General features: G+C 52.2%; 1 protein-coding gene across 1 annotated transcript in view; it reads left to right on the plus strand.

Moving 5' to 3' along the window:
- The window catches only part of nos1 (nitric oxide synthase 1 (neuronal)), a 30,193-nt gene extending 14,279 nt beyond the window's left edge, over positions 1–15,914 (plus strand). The window contains exons 10-29 of the mRNA XM_067228292.1: positions 90–264; positions 1,110–1,211; positions 1,832–2,026; positions 2,391–2,476; positions 4,028–4,172; positions 5,351–5,455; positions 5,699–5,757; positions 6,006–6,122; positions 7,253–7,427; positions 8,408–8,546; positions 8,679–8,757; positions 9,036–9,229; positions 9,559–9,728; positions 11,424–11,634; positions 13,080–13,167; positions 13,373–13,494; positions 13,894–14,042; positions 14,284–14,478; positions 14,870–14,988; positions 15,776–15,914. Of these exons, the coding sequence (XP_067084393.1) occupies positions 90–264; positions 1,110–1,211; positions 1,832–2,026; positions 2,391–2,476; positions 4,028–4,172; positions 5,351–5,455; positions 5,699–5,757; positions 6,006–6,122; positions 7,253–7,427; positions 8,408–8,546; positions 8,679–8,757; positions 9,036–9,229; positions 9,559–9,728; positions 11,424–11,634; positions 13,080–13,167; positions 13,373–13,494; positions 13,894–14,042; positions 14,284–14,478; positions 14,870–14,988; positions 15,776–15,791 (2,641 nt within the window). The 3' untranslated portion in view covers positions 15,792–15,914. The remainder of the gene's footprint in view (positions 1–89; positions 265–1,109; positions 1,212–1,831; positions 2,027–2,390; positions 2,477–4,027; positions 4,173–5,350; positions 5,456–5,698; positions 5,758–6,005; positions 6,123–7,252; positions 7,428–8,407; positions 8,547–8,678; positions 8,758–9,035; positions 9,230–9,558; positions 9,729–11,423; positions 11,635–13,079; positions 13,168–13,372; positions 13,495–13,893; positions 14,043–14,283; positions 14,479–14,869; positions 14,989–15,775) is intronic.
- The last annotated feature ends 2,752 nt before the right edge of the window (positions 15,915–18,666 follow it).

The following is an 18,666-nucleotide window of genomic DNA, read 5'->3' on the forward strand; positions in this document are numbered from 1 at the left end:
ACCTTCGGATTACTATCCCGACTCCCTCACCGCTCAGCCACCTGACTCCCTCCTGGTTTGAGGGTTGACGCGTGCTCTCCCTGTGGCAGGTATGAGTGGTTCAAGGACCTGGATCTGAAGTGGTACGGCCTCCCCGCTGTATCCAGCATGCTGCTGGAGATCGGGGGTCTGGAGTTCACCGGCTGCCCCTTCAGTGGCTGGTACATGGGCACCGAGATCGGCGTGAGAGACTTCTGTGACACCTCCCGCTACAACATGCTGGAGGTACAGGGGGTTGTTGGGGGGAGTAGAAGGGAGCTGAGGGCTAAGCCGGCCCCAAGGAGGGCTTGGCTCTGGGGCTGCAGTGGGAGGCTAAAAGCGGGGCTTAATGACAAGGGAGAGTAGGTTATGTGGGTCTTCCTTACTGGACGCGGACGGCAGGCTCATAAAAATGCCGTCGTGCTGCATGAACAGGATGCTCAACATTCTGGACCTAGCCAGACAGCCACCGAGGTATTTTAACGATGAACACGAAGGAGGCCTGATGGTGCCCCTCAGAATGTGAGCATTGTTTCCCCACTCAGGTTGCATTCAGTGGTGGCTGATGGTGTTGATGACATGCCGTGTACTCAGTGAGCATTCAGCCCAGCTGTAGTGACGGAGCTTTGTCAGGACCTGTAGTAGCAGATAGATGATGGATGCGTATCCAGTGCTTGTGCATTAGCATAGCCATTATCATGCCAGGCAGACATTCTCCAGTTTAGACACCATTTATGTGTGTAATTTGCCCAATTATCGCACTTGGGAGCGTAGATTCCGCTTGCAACTTGTTTACACGTAAAGGAATACATGGGCACTGATTTTGCATTGAAGAACAGGAACAATAGCATGTCCTCGATAAAATGTGTCCATTTGAGAACGTTTCTCTCCGTTATGTAAATGACATACTCCGGGAGATCTTGGTAAATGGGAAGTGAAATGTCTTCACAATGCATAGCTTCTCTCTGCCACAGCCAGGTTACTAAGGAAACCATACCCGTCATTTACTGCAGTCATCCCCTCCTCCAGTTGTTGCTGCTGCTGCTGCTGTTGTTGTCGACACGGAATCATGTCTTGCCCCGCCCACACAGGAAGTAGCGAACAGAATGGCCTTGGACACCAAGAAGACGTCCTCTCTCTGGAAGGACCAGGCTCTCGTGGAGATCAACATAGCAGTTCTCTACAGCTTCCAGGTGGGCTCCACAGGTCTTCTGGGAGCTGTAGTCTTTACAGGAAACACAAACGCTTCTGTATTTCTAGATGACAGCGGAAGGTTAGAAGGTCGCCGTCTTAGAGTCGAGGAGAATCAGATTAACTGTGGACTGGCTGTGAACATGTCATTACTGCAGTTTATGTCTGATAAGAGAATATAGTATCAAGACAGCGTATATGAAACTGCTTCTCCACTGTCACTGAAAGGGTTTGGATTCAGTCTCAGACCCGTTTTTCTCTACTGGGGAATGGCATCAATTTATAGAGGGGGATTTGAACCAGCAAGATCATGATATGCGGTCAAATGCTCTAACCATTAATGATCAAAGTTTATTCAGTAGGATAAACCACTGAGCCATGCCCATCTCCTGCCATGTCTAATAGACCAGTAGAACACCATATTCTCCTGCCATGTCTAGTAGACCAGTAGAACACCATATTCTCCTGCCATGTCTAGTAGACCAGTAGAACACCATATTCTCCTGCCATATCTAGTAGACCAGTAGAACACCATATTCTCCTGCCATGTCTAGTAGACCAGTAAAACCCATAGTCTCTTGTTGACCTCCCCGTTCCTGTCCCCCCCCCCCTCCCCCGGCAGTCGTCCAAGGTGACCATCGTGGACCACCACGCTGCCACGGAGTCCTTCATCAAGCACATGGAGAACGAGGTCCGGGTGAGGGGGGGCTGCCCGGGGGACTGGGTCTGGATCGTGCCCCCCATGTCGGGCAGCATCACCCCCGTGTTCCACCAGGAGATGATCAACTACCGCCTCACCCCTTCCTTCGAGTACCAGGTGAGGTCACGCGCCAGGGCCATGTGACCAGGAAGTGAGCGGTACCAATCTGGTGATGATTCGTGGTGTCTGTTTGATGAAGTGTGCGTGTGTGTGTGTGTGTGCGGTGGGGAACACCTGATCAGGTGTCAAAGCAGGTTCCCTCGTAACAGGGATGAGAATCCATTGTGGATCGATACAGCTTAGTGATCCAGAACCCTGTCGTCCCCCGTCCCCCCCATCCCCCCCCCCCCCGGTCCCCCCCCCCCCCCCCCCCCCCCCGGCCTGTGGCCATCGAGGAAACAAACTTGTTGGCCTGTCTATTGCAGGGGTGTGATGACTGAATCTGCCCCCCCCCCCGCCCCCCCTCCCCCTCCCTCCCCAGCCGGACCCCTGGCACAACCACGTGTGGAAAGCGGTGAACGGGACCCCCACCAAGAAGAGAACCATAGGCTTCAAGAAGCTGGCCAAGTGAGTACTCCCTGAGAGGAGAGCCCGTTCTCCTTGCCTCCGAGTCAACATTATGATTAGACTGGACAAGGTCTAGTGGGGCTGTAATCGTCCCACTGGCTACAGAAGCCACATGTAGACTGAAGCACACACTTGGGTAAAGTGCGTACTTGTAGGAGGGGGGAAAGTACAGTGTGTTAATTATAGTATGAGGCCAGCAGTGTGTCTCTCGGTGCCGTAGCTGTGCTCGCAGGCATCTGGATGAATGAGATGAGACAAAGAGAAGACACAGAGATTGGAGCTGGTTTACTCAACCATGCCATTCAGACAATCAACCCCCAAGGGAGAAATCACAATTCTGGTGCGTGAGCGTGTTTGTTTGTGTGCGTGTACACGAGCAGGTGTGTGTCTTTGTGTGAGCGTGTGTGTGGCTGCGGATTTGAGGGGGTGTGGCTGGGGGGGGTGGGTGGGTGTGGGGGTGGCGTGCGGGTGTACGCGTGAGAGGGAGCGGGAGTGGATCTGTGTCTTTCTGTCGAAGGGTGTGAGTGTGTGATGTGATGTGTGTGTGTGTGTGAGTAAGGGTGGTACGTGTGCTGTGAGTGTGTGTGTGTGTGTGAGCAGGAGTCTATCTGTGACTTGAGCGTGCGGTGGGTGTGTGCGCGTGTATGTGCTGTGAGTATAAGTGTGTGTGGTCTGATCTATTATTATGTGCACCTAAGGATATGACAAGCTAGGTAATCATGATTACCATCCGTGAGCTGCTTCGACATGACGTGTGTCGTCTGTTGCCGGGGCCCACACGAGCGTTGCACAGCCTGGGAGTTTAGAAGACTCCAGACGGGGGGGGGGGGGGGGGGGGGGGGGGTGAGGAGAGAGAGAGGAGAGAGAGAGGAGAGAGAGGGGGAGGTAAGAAAGGGAGAGAGAGTAGGGGGAGAGGGGGAATAAGGTGGAGAGGGGGAAGGAGGGAGGGTAGAGGAGAGGAGGTGGAGAGGAGAGGTCTCTGCGTACCCCAAACCACTCGTCCTGCATTGACTCCATGTGATAAAACGCTTCATCCGGTTATTCTACATCGATTACTCCCATGTCCACTCACTTCATCGTTCATTCTCCCTTTCTCTCTGTCTCCTTTGAGCTCTCTCTTTCTCTCCCTCTCTCTCTGTCTCCTTTGAGCTCTCTCTTTCTCTCTCTCTGTCTCCTTTGAGCTTTCTCTTTCTCTCCCTCTATCTCTGTCTTCTTTGAGCTCTCTCTTTCTCTCCCTCTCTCTCTGTCTCCTTTGAGCTCTCTCTTTCTCTCCCTCTCTCTCTGTCTCCTTTGAGCTCTCTCTTTCTCTTTCTCTCCCTCTCTCTGTCTCCTTTGAGCGCTCTCTTTCTCTCCCTTTCTCTCTTCCCTCTCTTTTCTCTCTCCGTCACACTCATTCTCTCTCCCTCTCTTCACTTCCCCTCTCCCATTCCCTCTCTCTCTCTCTCTCTCTCTCTCTCTCTCTCTCTCTCTCTCTCTCTCTCACTCTCTCTCTCTCTCTCCCATTCTCCCTCTCTTCTTTCTCATTTTCTTTGTCCTCCCCCATCTCTGCAGGGCTGTGAAGTTCTCAGCCAAGCTGATGGGCCACGCGATGGCGAAAAGAGTCAAGGCCACCATACTGTACGCCACAGAGACGGGCAAGTCACAGGACTACGCCAAGACCCTGTGCGAGATCTTCAAGCACGCCTTCGACGCCAAGGTAACGTCGTCTCGCTCTCAACGTGCCCTCACGCCACGCGGCCGCCTCCGAACCCAAGTCGACCGGGCGTGGGTTTTTCTGGTTTTTGCGCCGGTTTCGGGGCGCGGCGCAGAGAGACGCGGCAGACGCGAGAGGCAGACGCGAGAGGCAGACAGAGAGGCAGAGAGAGAGGCAGAGAGAGAGAGGCAGAGAGAGACGCGCTTCACACCCAAGAGGGTCCGACTCTGGCACGGGAGGAGGGGAAGGAGAAAATGTGTCTTTTGTCACATCCTCCTCGGCTCCCACGGAGCGAGGACGCCGGGGGGGAGGGGGGAGAGGGGGGAGGAGGAACTCAGCCAAGCGTGGAGCTGTAGTTTAAGATGAGATCAGTAGAAAGAAAGAAAGAAAAAAAAACACACAGTCCGCGTCAAGGCGTAAGAAAAAAAGGAAAAAAGAATCAAAGAAAAAGAGAAGCGGGAACGGAGCCGAGGTAGGGCACACGCTCCGTCAATCATCCGCCGTTCCCGTCGCCGCTGCCTCTCCCGGACGCTAATGCGATCGAATCCCGGGGGCGGCGGGGTGGCCTCGTCGCTGCGTGTCGCCCGCTGATGGAGGGCCCTCGTGGGCACGCAACGCCATGTCGAGCCACCGGGACACCCTGGGTGTTAATCGCAGCTTCTCATTATCAGCTCGTTAATAACAGGACAGAGGGGACTCTTACGGTTCCGCCTGTGGCATCGGGTCCACCTGATGAATGTGTCTGCATGACTGACAAATGTCTTCAGCCATAATGTTGACTGTCATCAGACATGCTCATCAATCATACATGATGAATGAGATCAATGATTGGGATTGATGGTGATGTGGAAACGCGTGTTCTCCAGCTGTGTGTGGGTTTGTGTGTGTGTGAACATAAATGTTCTCCTGCAGTGTGTGTGTGTGTGTGTGAACGTACATGTTCTTTGAGTGTCTGTGTCTAGGAACATACATGTTCTCCTGCGGTGTGTGGGTGGGAACATACATGTTCTTTGAGTGTCTGTGTCTAGGAACATACATGTTCTCCTGCTGAGTGTGGGTGGGAACACACATGTTCTCCTGCGGCGTGTGGGTGGGAACATACATGTTCTCCAGCTGAGTGTGGGTGGGAACACACATGTTCTCCAGCTGAGTGTGTATGACCACGGTTGTTTCCCCTCCAGGTGATGTCCATGGAGGACTACGACATGGTAGACCTGGAGCATGAGACGCTGGTCCTGGTCGTGACCAGCACCTTCGGCAACGGCGACCCCCCCGAGAACGGAGAGGTGGGATTGGTTGTTCAGACGGTTGACTGTTGACTGAAAAAAAAAAAAAAAAAATGGACCACAAATGACCACAAATGCTCTGCTGGGTTTGGGGTTTTTTGCTTTTGTGTGGAAGTTCTGAGAGTTTTCAGAATGGCACGTCTCCTTCCTATGGTAGGAGCAGGTGGCCCTAGTTTATATTTCCATAAAACAGAAGTGTTTGTGAAGGAGACACCACAGTAAGTCTTTCTTTGTTGTTGGTAGAAATTTGGAGCAGCGCTGATGGAGATGCGCCACCCTACATCCAACATGGAGGACAGGAAGTAGGTGCAGCGTGCACTTCCTGCGAACGCAGAGCTGCAACACACGACCATTTCTTTAATACTAACATGAGACTTTGTACCTTACAAGATCTCCCTCGTTCTCTTCCTCTCCCCGTCCCTTCTTCAAATCCCCTTTTCTGTCTCCCTCTCCACCCCCTCACCATCCCTCTCTCCTTGTCCCTCTCTCTGCTCTCTCCTCCTCCTCCTCTCTCTCTCTCTCTCTCTCTCTCTTTCTCTCTCTCTCTCAGGAGCTACAAGGTGCGCTTCAATAGTGTGTCCTCCTACTCAGACACCAGGAAGTCCTCCAGTGACGAGCCAGACAACAAGGCCAACTTTGAGAGCACGGGCCCTCTGGCCAACGTCAGGTAACACACACTCTGGTACCACACACACACACCTCTGAGGCAGGAGGAGGGAGGGCATAGGAGCCTGCTGTAGAGGAGGGAGGGAGGGTGTCGCAGGTAACAGCCTGCTGTAGAGGAGGGAGGGAGGGTGTCGCAGGTAACAGCCTGCTGTAGAGGAGGGAGGGAGGGTGTCGCAGGTAACAGCCTGCTGTAGAGGAGGGAGGGAGGATGTCGCAGGTAACAGCCTGCTGTAGAGGAGGGAGGGAGGGTGTCGCAGGTAACAGCCTGCTGTAGAGGAGGGAGGGAGGGTGTCGCAGGTAACAGCCTGCTGTAGAGGAGGGAGGGAGGGTGTCGCAGGTAACAGCCTGCTGTAGAGGAGGGAGGGTGTACATTTACATGTCTTCATTCATCAAGACGCTTTTATCCAAAGCGACCAAGAGAGAGCTTCACAAAAGAGCACAGGTCAATGATCATAAACTACGAGCCCCAAACATTGCGGGTAGCTTGGCTATTTCGTTGTTTATGATGTTGTAATGTTTATGGTCGTTGTTTATCTCGGTGTAACAAGTAACAGCCTGCTCTAGAGGCGGTAGGGAGGGTGTCGTAGGAAACAGCCCGCTGTAGAGGAGGGAGGGAGCGTGTGGCAGTGAACAGCCTGCTATGGAGGAGGGAGGGACGGTGTAGCAGGGGAACAGCCCGATTATAGAGGAGGGAGGGAAGGTATAGCAGGTAACAGCCTGCTGTAGAGAAGTAGGGAGGGTGTCGCAGGGAACAGCCCTCCGGCAGCCTTGGCTGTTCCCTCCACTCGGCCTCCTCCCGCCTGCTGAGGCTGGGGGATCGCAGAGCTGAGGAGCTGCCGTTCGGAGAAGGGACCTGTGCTTAGTGTGTTTACTAACCCCAGGGCCATCTGGTTCAAGATATCACATCAACATCAGGGATAATGAGCTGTTTTATACTGCCTGTCAAGAGCCCTGTAGGGAGGGAGAGAGAGCGCGGTGGAGTGCTTTGCCTCATATGGTGTGTGTGTGTGTGTGTTTGTGTGTGTGCCTCTGGGTCTGTGGCTGCGTGTGCGCGCCTGTCTCCGGCTATGTGGCTGTGTGTACGTGTGTGTGTACATGCGTGCGTGTGCGTGTCTCTCTCTGTCTCTCCAGGTTCTCGGTGTTTGGCCTTGGCTCCAGGGCCTACCCACACTTCTGTGCGTTTGCCCACGCGGTGGACACGCTGTTCGAGGAGCTGGGAGGGGAGCGCATCCTGCGCATGGGGGAGGGAGACGAGCTGTGCGGCCAGGAGGAGTCCTTCCGAACCTGGGCCAAGAGGGTGTTCAAGGTGGGGCCCTGACACCACACCCAACATGATTTGGTTCACCAATGGATCTCTGTCTCTGTCGAAGCAAGGGCTGTATTAGGATCATGGCATGTAGTTATGTATGTGCCAGTTATACGGTGAACGTGCGTGTCACAGAACATGTCGGTTGTATGCTGCTTGTCTGTTTGTTTGTATGAACACCGGCTTTAAAATATACATACTATCATATATATAGATATAGTAGGTATATATTATATAGTACCAGTGTGTCTGTGGTACACTGTGTGTTTTGTAGAGTATTGCGGATTGCGTCTCTGTCTTGGGTCATGACCAAGGATGTCTCCATGGCAATAATATCTGCGGACTGAGAATCTGACTGATTGTGGCCTAGGCGAAGGCGAACAGCCCCCAGGCATACTTGTGCACTAACTTTCACCTACTACTACAGATATGCCATCACCCCCCCCACCCCCATCCAACGCCTTCGCCTGCTTGTTCCCCCAGGGTGGCTGGCGGGTCTGTGACCAGCGCCTACTATGGCTGCAGGTCCAGATGCTGCTTGTCTACCCCAACCCCCCCCCCCTCCCCGCAAGTCATGTGTTTCTGTAATGTTGTCTGTAATGTACTATGTACTATGTATGCGCTTATGTGCTGAGGTGTTTTTTGCCTGTTCCCACACTGTACTCCTCTGGGAACATAGTCTGGGGCTTGCCTTTTTTCCCCCTTCCCCTCTCCTCATGTTATGCTGAAACTTTCTAGATGGCGCCGATAATGGCTGCCTCGGTAGGCACCTTCCTGCCAAAGTAAATTCCTTGTCTGTGCAAACTTTCATGGCGAATAAAAACCCATTCTGATTCAGAGTACCTATGATTATACGTGACGCTGATAGGTACTGGCTTGATGAATAGATGGGCCGAGGTACCACACTGTCTGTGCAAGGACATGTCATGACGCACCACTTAACGAACCTCTCTCTGGCCCGCCTCGCTGTTCTCCCCAAGGCCGCCTGCGACGTGTTCTGCGTCGGCGACGACGTGAACATCGAGAAGGCCAACGACTCCCTGATCAGCAACGACCGCAGCTGGAAGCAGAGCAAGTTCCGTCTGGGATACGTGGCTGAGGCGCCCGCGCTGACGGAGGGTGAGGAACGCCGAGGTCCACGTGACCCCGGGTCTTCCACCGACTTGGGGGGAGGGGGGGGAGGGGGGGTTGGCTGTGGCTGTTTAACTGTGAGGGCGAGGGGCTGACCGTGTGAATTGTGTCTGTCTTCAGCTCTCTACCACGTCCACAAGAAGAAGGTTTACGGAGCCAAGCTGCTGGAGAGCAAAAATCTACAGAGCCCCATGTCTAAGTGAGCAGATTTTACAGTCGACCGGCGACACAAAACAAATATGACCTCACGATATGGGATGCAGTTCCGAAAGACACGACCATGACTAACGCACATGAGAAAAAAAAGGGTTTTCAGCCAAAGCTAACATCCATTCAGATTTTTTCCACACCAAACACCGTGGTCACACTGCATTCACGCTCTGCCCCCTTTTCGTTGCTAACCGCCGTATGTTTGAGGCGTCTCTGAGTCATGTTGTGATCACGACCCGCCCTCCGCTTTCCTGCGCTTCTCTGCAGTCGCTCCACCATATTCGTACGTCTCCACGCCAACGACCACGACAGCCTGAGATACCAGCCTGGCGACCATTTGGGCGTCTTCCCCGGCAACCACAAGGACCTGGTGACGGCGCTCATTGACAAACTGGAGGACGCCCCACCAGCCAATCAAATCATCAAGGTGGAGTTCCTCGAGGAGAGGAATACAGCACTGGGTGAGTAGTGTTACTGTTTGCATTTCGTATGTAGACGTTTAGATATAATAGTAATATTATATAATAATAATAATAATAAGTGAACATCGCTTTGGATAAAAGCATCTGCTAAATAACCAGAGAGGATCTTAAATCTGCAATACCTATTTCATATCCTGCTGCATGAGTGGTGATATGGTGTATGTAGGCTTTGAAATATCCTGCAGCATCTACACAATGATATATATCCTGGTCTTTACGTAGCTGCTTGTGGTTCTGATGGGACCATCGCTGCTCGTGGATCTGGTTGGTCTGTAGCTGGCTATGGTTCTGTGGTCCCGGTTCTGCAGGTGTGATCAGTAACTGGAACGAGGAGGTGAGGATCCCTCCGTGCACCCTGTTCCAGGCCTTCCAGTGCTTCCTGGACATCACCACACCGCCAAGCCCGGTGCTGCTCCAGCAGTTTGCAGCGCTGGCCACCAACGACAAACACAAGAAGAAGCTGGAGCTCCTCAGTAAGGTAAGGCACCTAGGCTAGTGTTATATTAGCATGGGGTTAGCATGGGTTAGTGTTAGATTAGCATGGTGTTAGCATGGGTTAGTGTTAGATTAGCATGGTGTTAGCATGGGTTAGTGTGATATTAGCATGGCGTTAGCATGGGCTAGTGTTAGATTAGCATGGTTTTAGCATGGGCTACTGTTAGATTAGCATGGTGTTAGCATGGGTTAGTGTTAGATTAGCATGGTGTTAGCATGGGTTAGTGTGATATTAGCATGGTGTTAGCATGAGTTAGTGTGATATTAGCATGGCGTTAGCATGAGTTAGTGTGATATTAGCATGGTGTTAGCATGAGTTAATATTATATGAGCAAGGATTTGGCATGATAATAGAGTTATATTAGCATTGTGTTAGTAGCCTATGGGTTAGTGTAACATGAACATGTGTTAAGGTTAGAGTAAGGGTTAGCATTAGCCTACATTAACATGGGATGGTTTGCCTTAGCTGCACACGTTAGCTCCAAGGTGCCATTCACAGAAGGTTTTTCTTGCATTTATTGAAACCAGGGTACTTATTGGAATGTCGAAAATAATCTTTTCACACAGCCTCCTTCAGGAGGCAGATGGACAGTTCCATTTAAACCCTTTTTCAAACGCCCATTTCAACTAAACAAACGCACAGACACACGTAGCTCCCAGTATGGGCTGCCGTTCATCCACAGGCTAAGCGTTGTTCTTCCCACAGTTCAACCTCTCGTCGTGTCACCAAGGGTCTGCGCTGACTCACCACTTATGCTTCAGCTCATTCTCTAAAAAGAAAAGGGAAAAAATCCAAACGGAAGAAGAAAATAAGGGCAAAAATAAACATCCAAACAAGCATGAAGTAAAGGCTATGCTATTTTCCCAGTGCCCAGCCACAGACCGGCATTGCCCTCGGATCTTTGTGGGTTATCTAAGGCCCTGATGTCAGGACACTAGGCTAAGATTAGGAGCGCCCTGTAATGCTATGTCAAGCTCAAACATACTGTATGAGCGTGACATTTGTAGGGCTGCTTTCCTTTTCCGGTGCCATTTCCACACAGGGAATTAGACGCTTGATTTGATCTTGTTTGAGGTGTTTAGGTGTTGGCAAGGGTGCAAAATCTGGCCTAAGGAGCAGGAAACTGGGCCGTGAGTTAGCTTAGTAAGTAGTTCCTGGGTATGGGAATGCCATTTGTTGAACGTTGAGAACAAACATCCCTCTCAGGTCTGTTATGGTTTTACTCAGAGTCTTTTTCCTGGAGGCAGCAGAAGTGTAAATGCCTCCTGTTTCAAATGTCAGAAATGACGACACAAACGGTTTCACGTTTTGTGAATCGCTCAATAAAATCAATCTTAACCGATTTGTCCTCTCTTCCTCACCCCCTCGCCTCTTTCTCTCCTCCTCCTCCTCCTTCTCTCTTTTCTCCTCCTTCTCATCCCCCTTTCCTCCTCCTTCTTGTCCCCCTCTCTTCCTCCTCCCCTCCCCTCTCCTCCTCTTCCCTTCCCCTCTCTCCTCTTCCCCTCCCTCTCTTCCTCCTCCCCTCCTCTCTCCTCCTCCCCTCCCCTCTCCTCCTCTTCCCCTCCCTCTCCTTCTCCTCCGGTTCCTCCTCCCATCCTTTCTCCTCCTCCCCTCCCCTCTCCTCCTCTTCCCCTCCCTCTCCTTCTCCTCCGGTTCCTCCTCCCCTCCTGTCCGCAGGGTCTGCAGGAGTATGAGGAGTGGAAGTGGTACAACACCCCGACCCTGGTGGAAGTCCTGGAAGAGTTCCCCTCCATCCAGATGGCCTCGACCCTGTTGCTGACCCAGCTTCCCCTTCTCCAGCCTCGCTACTACTCCATCAGCTCCTCCCCGGACGCCCACCCAGGGGAGATCCACCTGACTGTGGCCGTGGTTTCCTACAGAGCGAGAGGTGAAGTCAGGAGGGTGTGAGGGGCTGGGCCAAGTATTTGTCAGGGTGAAAGGGGATGGTAGGGGGGTCACTGCAGGTGGGTAGTGGGTTAGGGCGTGCTCAAAGGCTGTTACGTGGTGTTTGGGGGTGTTAAGGGTTCACTGATGAAGATGAAAGCCTTTATGGTCATTGCACATTGGATGTGTAATGAATTTGAGGTGTAGCTCCTAATAGAAAAGATAAATACAATGATACAGTGTATAAAAATACGGACATACAATATCAGAAGACGGGAAGGAACGGGCACATATTTAAAAAGATGTGAGATGTTAAAAAGAAATATACACACTATATGAATGTGTATATACAGTATATACACACACACACATACACACTATTGGGATTTAGGAGGTTCAGGGAGGGTTCAGGGGGGTTCATGGGCCAGTAGTTAGAAGGATCAGAGATCAATTCCACCTGATCTAAGTTGAGGACTGAGGTCGCTAGGCAGAATGTAGAGATACTGTCAACAGTCAGGACCGCTCTGGTGACCTTCCCTACTCTCTGCAGGAGTTCTCATTATTGACTTCCTTACTGTTGTTTACTTCCTGGAATTTATTACTTCTTCCTGTCGTCCACTTCCTGGTTTTATGCGGCATCAGCTGCCTGATGTGCAGACATGAGAAAGGAGTCAGGTTAGTCAGGAGCATGATGACATAGCTGCTGTTCTACTTTCTTATTACCGTCCCTGCGTGGCCTTTGCAGCTGCTTTCTGGCCTTTCCCAAGTAATGCTAAATCTAATTAGTCAACCTTTATGGGTCTGGCCGACTGCAGTTGAAAGCAGAAGGCAGTTGAAAGTTATCTCGCAAAGCCAGTTCTCAGTGCAGTGTGCCCACCTGTGGAGAAGGTATTACTGCTGTCAGGTGAAGTGGTTCAACCGTCAAACTGTGGTCTTACACTAACGACAAATCATGTTATCGATGCTGGATGAACTGGGACTGTACCTTGCATCAGCGTGCGCTTCTTTGTTCTGCGAATCGATTTGCTGTACTGCTTCCTGTTTGTGTGTCGGTTATGGTGACGAATGGCGGGAACGGTGCTTCCATTTCCAGCACTTAGTTTCAGCAGACCCTTGGCATCCAGGAAATGACGTATGACGGCCACCCCACAGTGTTGGTTCACATAGCGAAAGAGAGAGGGGGAGAGAGAAAGAGAGAGAGGGAGTGGAGGAGAGGGAGGGAAGGAAGGAAGGAGAGAGAGAGCGGGAGGGAGGGGAGGAGAGGGAGGGAAGGAGAGAGAGAGAGGAAGGGAGGGGAGGAGAGGGAGGGGAGGGGAGGGGAGAGGAGAGGAGAGGAGAGGAGAGGAGAGGAGAGGAGAGGAGAGGAGAGGAGAGGAGAGGAGAGGAGGGAGGGAGGGAGGGAAGGATGAGACAGGGACAGTGGATGAGTTGTGTATTGATCTGTTTCAGATGGATCAGGACCAGTTCACCATGGTGTGTGCTCTTCGTGGCTCAGCCGGATACAGAAAGAGGAGGTGGTCCCCTGTTTCGTCCGAGGGTACAATCTTTACTTTTTCTTTAACACCATAATTGTTTCCGTATCATCGATACCTGTCAAATTCATGAGGTGGTAGTCTCGTGCGCGGCCGTTTTCTGCGCGGCCAAGACGAAAAACACGGCTCCTGTTTCACAGTGAGCGAAGCCCTTCTCAAGTTTCTTTCCAGACGACAACAATAATAACCGCGGCGTTTCCATGGTTACAGAGCGCCAACTTTCCGTCTGCCAAAGGACCACAGAGCTCCGTGTATTCTGGTGGGGCCAGGCACCGGCATCGCTCCCTTCAGAAGCTTCTGGCAGCAGAGACTGTTCGACTACGAACACAAAGGTGGGTTGGCATTTGTGTTTCCAAGAGCTCGGCATCTCAGCTGGAGGACTGTCACCCCCGGGAAATCGCTCCGAATCAGAACAGCCTTCAGAAGCTCAGAGCAGTTCAGAGCAGTTACATTAGAAAGTGGAAGAGGCTGTTTAGAGCAGTGATTTGATTCCGTGATACTGAATCCGATTCTGTGATTTTGAGAGCCTCGGTGAGTGTCTCTCAGAGAGCTGTGGACAGTCCTCTCCCTGGGAAAGGGTAACAGCTATATCGGTGAGGGGTAGGTTTTTGCGCAAGGGGGAGATATTTGTGATGGTTTTCGGTTCCAGTGGAGGGTGCAGGATTTGAAATCCCCCCCCCTGTGACCCCATCCTCCCCATCCCCCCCCCTCCTCCCCCCTCCCTCCCCCAGGAGTGCAGTCCTGTCCCATGACACTGGTGTTTGGCTGCCGGGAGTCCCAGATCGACCACATCTACAAGGAGGAAACCATCCTAGCCAAGAACCAGGGGGCCTTCCAGGAGCTGTACACAGCCTACTCCAGGGAGCCAGGCAGACCAAAGGTAGCTGCAGCCGTGGGACCGGCCACCTGGGGTCTCCACATCATCCCCCCCCCGAGATAGATACTAGCCACCGCAGACAGACTGTAGGAAGATACACTGAACCCTGCGGCTTGGTTCTGAAAGCACGACGACTTCCCTTACGTAAACATGAAGGTCCTCTCTCTCTCTCTCTCTCTCTCTCTCTCTCTCTCTCTCTCTCTCTCTCTCTCTCTGCCTCCCCTTCCCCCTCCCCCCTCCGTAGAAGTATGTGCAGGATGTGCTCCGTGAGCAGCTCCCGGAGACGGTGTACCGCTCCCTCAGGGAGCAGGGGGGCCACATCTACGTGTGCGGCGACGTGACGATGGCCGGGGACGTCTTGAAGACGGTGCAGCAAATCATCAAGCTGCAGGGGAACATGACCCAGGAAGACGCTGGCTTCTACCTCAGCAAGCTCCGGGTGGGGAACATACGCACGCACATACAGACGCTCAGTCACACACACACACACCTCCACTCAGACATCACACACACATGCTCGCAGACACACAGTCACACACACACACCTCCACTCAGACATCACACACACTTACGATCAGACACTCAGTCACACACACACACACCTCCACTCAGACATCACACACACTTACGATCAGACACTCAGTCACACACACACAGACACACACACGTACATACATACTGACACACAGACAGAGGCCTTGACCTTACCGGCCTGTGTCTCTTGGCCCCCCATAGACAGCTATTTTCCTCCAGGAATTCATACACAAACATTAAGCTACCGCTCTCCGCACCCTGTCCTAATCTCCCTCTGGTGTCTGGTCTCCAACCAGGACGAGAACCGCTATCACGAGGACATCTTCGGCGTCACGCTGCGGACCTATGAGGTCACCAACCGTCTCCGCTCCGAGTCCATCGCCTACATCGAGGAGAGCAAAAAAGACTCTGACGAGTGAGTGATGGGATCAAACACACTCTCTCCACACACACACACACACACACACACTCCACACACACACACACACACTCTCTCCACACACACACTCTCTCCACAGACACACTCTCTCCACATACACACATGCACACACACTCCACACACACTCTCCACACACACACACACACTCTCTCCACACACACACTCCACACACACACTCTCCACACACACATACTCTCTCCACACAGGCCCAGACACTACATAAACACGCACACTCTCTCCACTCGCACTCTCAGACTCCCCCCACACACACACTGTTGTGGTGGGAGTAGGGGGGGGGGGGGTCATAGTGCGAATGGGGGGGCGCACAGATGCAGAGGCAGCACAGCCGCTGGTGTGTACCAGGACAAAAATGCAGAATGGTAACCATAGAAACCAGTTGAAAAGGGCTTCTGACTAACAGGATTAGAGGAGCGAGCGTCCATGTTCTTAACACACACTCTCTCCCAGCTTTTGTTTGTTCTCGAGGAGATAAGAGCGTTTTTCATGCTCACTTGTCATGAGAGCGCAGTGACGGCCATGAGGCCTCGTTAAAGTGTCCCTAATGTATGGAGCCCCGCCCACATACTTCCTGTGGAGAGTGTCACTTGAATTTGTCACTTCGGTGGTCACAGGCCTCAAATGGGCCCTCACATTTATCTCTCTCATTCTCTCTTTCAATGTCACTGTCTGTTTCCGAACTCACTCTCCATCCCTTTAATCCCCCCCCCCTCTCTCTCTCTCTCTCTCTCTCTCTGTCTCTCAGAGTGTTCTGTTCATAGGGCTGTGTGTGGGGCTTCCGGATCGTTCCGCTGTGCATCACTGGGGAGGACGCTGGAGGGAAACACAGCTGCTCCACAATACTGTGCCAATTTTTCTACTGTACTTCCTTCTTTTCCTTCTGCTTTCCTTTTTTTTCGTCTACCCGTTCGCTCATTCGGCGTCTTTGTTTTGACTTTTTGATCGCGGTTTCCGGTGGGACGTCGCCCGTAGCGACTGTCAGACCGTTTCTTTCAGCGGTTTATTTCAGAGATGATTTGCTTTCGTTCTGTCGAGAAAACGGAGAAAAAAAAAGTATTTTGTTCTGTTTTTTTTCTTTTTCGGTTACGTCTTCATAATGATTCCCGATGTGGGTGCCTGCTCAGTGACCTTCCTTCCTGTTAATGCATGAGCAAGACAAGAATCTAGTAGAGCCGTATTTACTCTGTGTTGTTTAATGTAAAGAGCCATCACCTTCTGCTGAGGTTGTACATTTACAACCCCCCCCCCCCTCGTCGCTAAGCGGCGAACTAGCTAATGACTCGCCGTAGAATACACGTCCTGGCAGCTTGCTGTTGTATTCTCACTTCATCGTGCCAGGGGGAGAGACACAACAAGAGAGAGACACGAGGGGAGGAGAGACAGAGCTACGACGGGAGGATTAAAGGGGGACGGGGAGAAAGGGAGAGAGACGCGGTAGGAGAGAGAGAGAAAGCGAGAGCGATGGGGCGAGCAAGAGAGGGTGAGAGGGCGAGAGACACGTACACAAACACCAGCCCACACACCCACACAGGCACGCACCTACTCACAAACACACACACACACACACTCCGGTACCCAGTGAGCCAGAGAGTTAGAGTGACAGACAGCGTGACAGAGACAGAGAGGAGTGGGCCTTGTGACAATGACAGGAGGGAAGTTGGGACTCTTACGGAATAATGAGGAGGCACACTCTGTCACAACCTCAGCCTCTTGGCCATGTTCTGTCATCCACGACCTGCACCACCCTAAGATCCGACAGCCAGTCAGAATACATCTGCTGCTCTGTGGTTCCTCTCAGAGTTGTGCTATTATCCGAACCCCAAATCTGGTGTATTAAGACATCGTCCATTACTCTGGTCTGTAAGGTGGGTGTGAAGGCACGAATACATAATTCACACTATGGTCTTTGATATGGGGATTATCCATTACTCTGGTCTGTAATACGGGTGTGAATGTCTTATCCATTACTCTGGTGTGTGACGTGGGTGTGTGTGTTATACATTACTCTGGTCTGTAATGTGGGTATGTGTTATCCATTACTCTGGTCTGTAATGTGGGTGTGAGTGTGTCGGGTGAGACAGGGTAGCTGTCTCATCATGGCATAGCAACGGTGAGACAGGGTAGCTGTCTCACTGTTGCTATGCCATGAGTCATCCTCAGACAGGTGTGTTCAGTCAGCCCTGCTCTGAGCTCTCCTCGCCTGGACAGATAACAAACGCTTAATGTTGTAAAGAGAGAGCCGAGAGGGAGAGAAGGATGGAGGGATGGATGGATGGAGCAGAGAGCGAGAGAAGGATGGAAAGATGGAGGGACAGAGGGATGTAAAATGAGAGGTTGGTGTTTGTTCTTGACAAACTCACCCATGCTTCTTAAGTGCCAACATAACTCCCAGTCCTGCCTGTGTTCCACTACATCTCCCATCCTGCCTGTGTTCTCCTACATCTCCCATCCTGCCTGTGTTCTCCTACATCTCCCATCCTGCCTGTGTTCTCCTACATCTCCCATCCTGCCTGTGTTCTCCTACATCTCCAGTCCTGCCTGTGTTCTCCTACATCTCCCATCCTGCCTGTGTTCTCCTACATCTCCCATCCTGCCTGTGTTCTCCTACATCTCCCAGTCCTGCCTGTGTTCTCCTACATCTCCCATCCTGCCTGTGTTCTCCTACATCTCCAGTCCTGCCTGTGTTCTCCTACATCTCCAGTCCTGCCTGTGTTCTCCTACATCTCCCATCCTGCCTGTGTTCTCCTACATCTCCCAGTCCTGCCTGTGTTCTCCTACATCTCCAGTCCTGCCTGTGTTCTCCTACATCTCCCATCCTGCCTGTGTTCTCCTACATCTCCCATCCTGCCTGTGTTCTCCTACATCTCCCATCCTGCCTGTGTTCTCCTACATCTCCCATCCTGCCTGTGTACTCCTACATCTCCCATCCTGCCTGTGTTCTCCTACATCTCCCATCCAGCCTGTGTTCTCCTACATCTCCCATCCTGCCTGTGTTCTCCTACATCTCCCATCCTGCCTGTGTTCTCCTACATCTCCCATCCTGCCTGTGTTCTCCTACATCTCCCAGTCCTGCCTGTTTGCTGTGTCCTCCTACTCTGTGTCCACACGGTCAGACTGTGCTGAAGACTGCAGCATGCTGTCATGTTGTTGCTGTCACTGCTCAGCGGGGCTGTCCTCGGACGAGGCTGCTACACTCCCCCTTGTCACCCTTCTCATTATCTACCTCCCTCTTCTCTCTTTCTCACTCTCTCCCTCTATCCCCCTTCTTTTCTCCTTTCATTTTGCTCATTATCTTCCGCTGTCTCTCTCCCTCTCCCTCTCTCCCCAACACCTTTTTGTACCTACCCACTATAAGTGGTGATGCTAACCCTCTCATCCCTTCTCTCACTGTGACCTGACACCTGTTTGGAGGGCCTTGTGTGTGCACGTGGACGTGCGTGCGCACGGACATGTGCGTGCTCAAGTGTGTGTGTCGTGATGCAGCCGTGATTGTCCGCCGGCACCGTCCTCCATTTTTACCTCAGAATTCAGAGTGTGTTTATCGTTCCAGTACACCCTGACCAAGCACCCGCCTTGAGCCTGTCCAGTGACAAAGCAGCTGTTACGATGTGTTTGCTGAGGAAACGGTCGGTACTT

The sequence above is a fragment of the Osmerus mordax genome, chromosome 24, assembly GCF_038355195.1.
Source record: "Osmerus mordax isolate fOsmMor3 chromosome 24, fOsmMor3.pri, whole genome shotgun sequence".
In the NCBI taxonomy this organism is placed as follows: Eukaryota; Metazoa; Chordata; class Actinopteri; order Osmeriformes; family Osmeridae; genus Osmerus; species Osmerus mordax.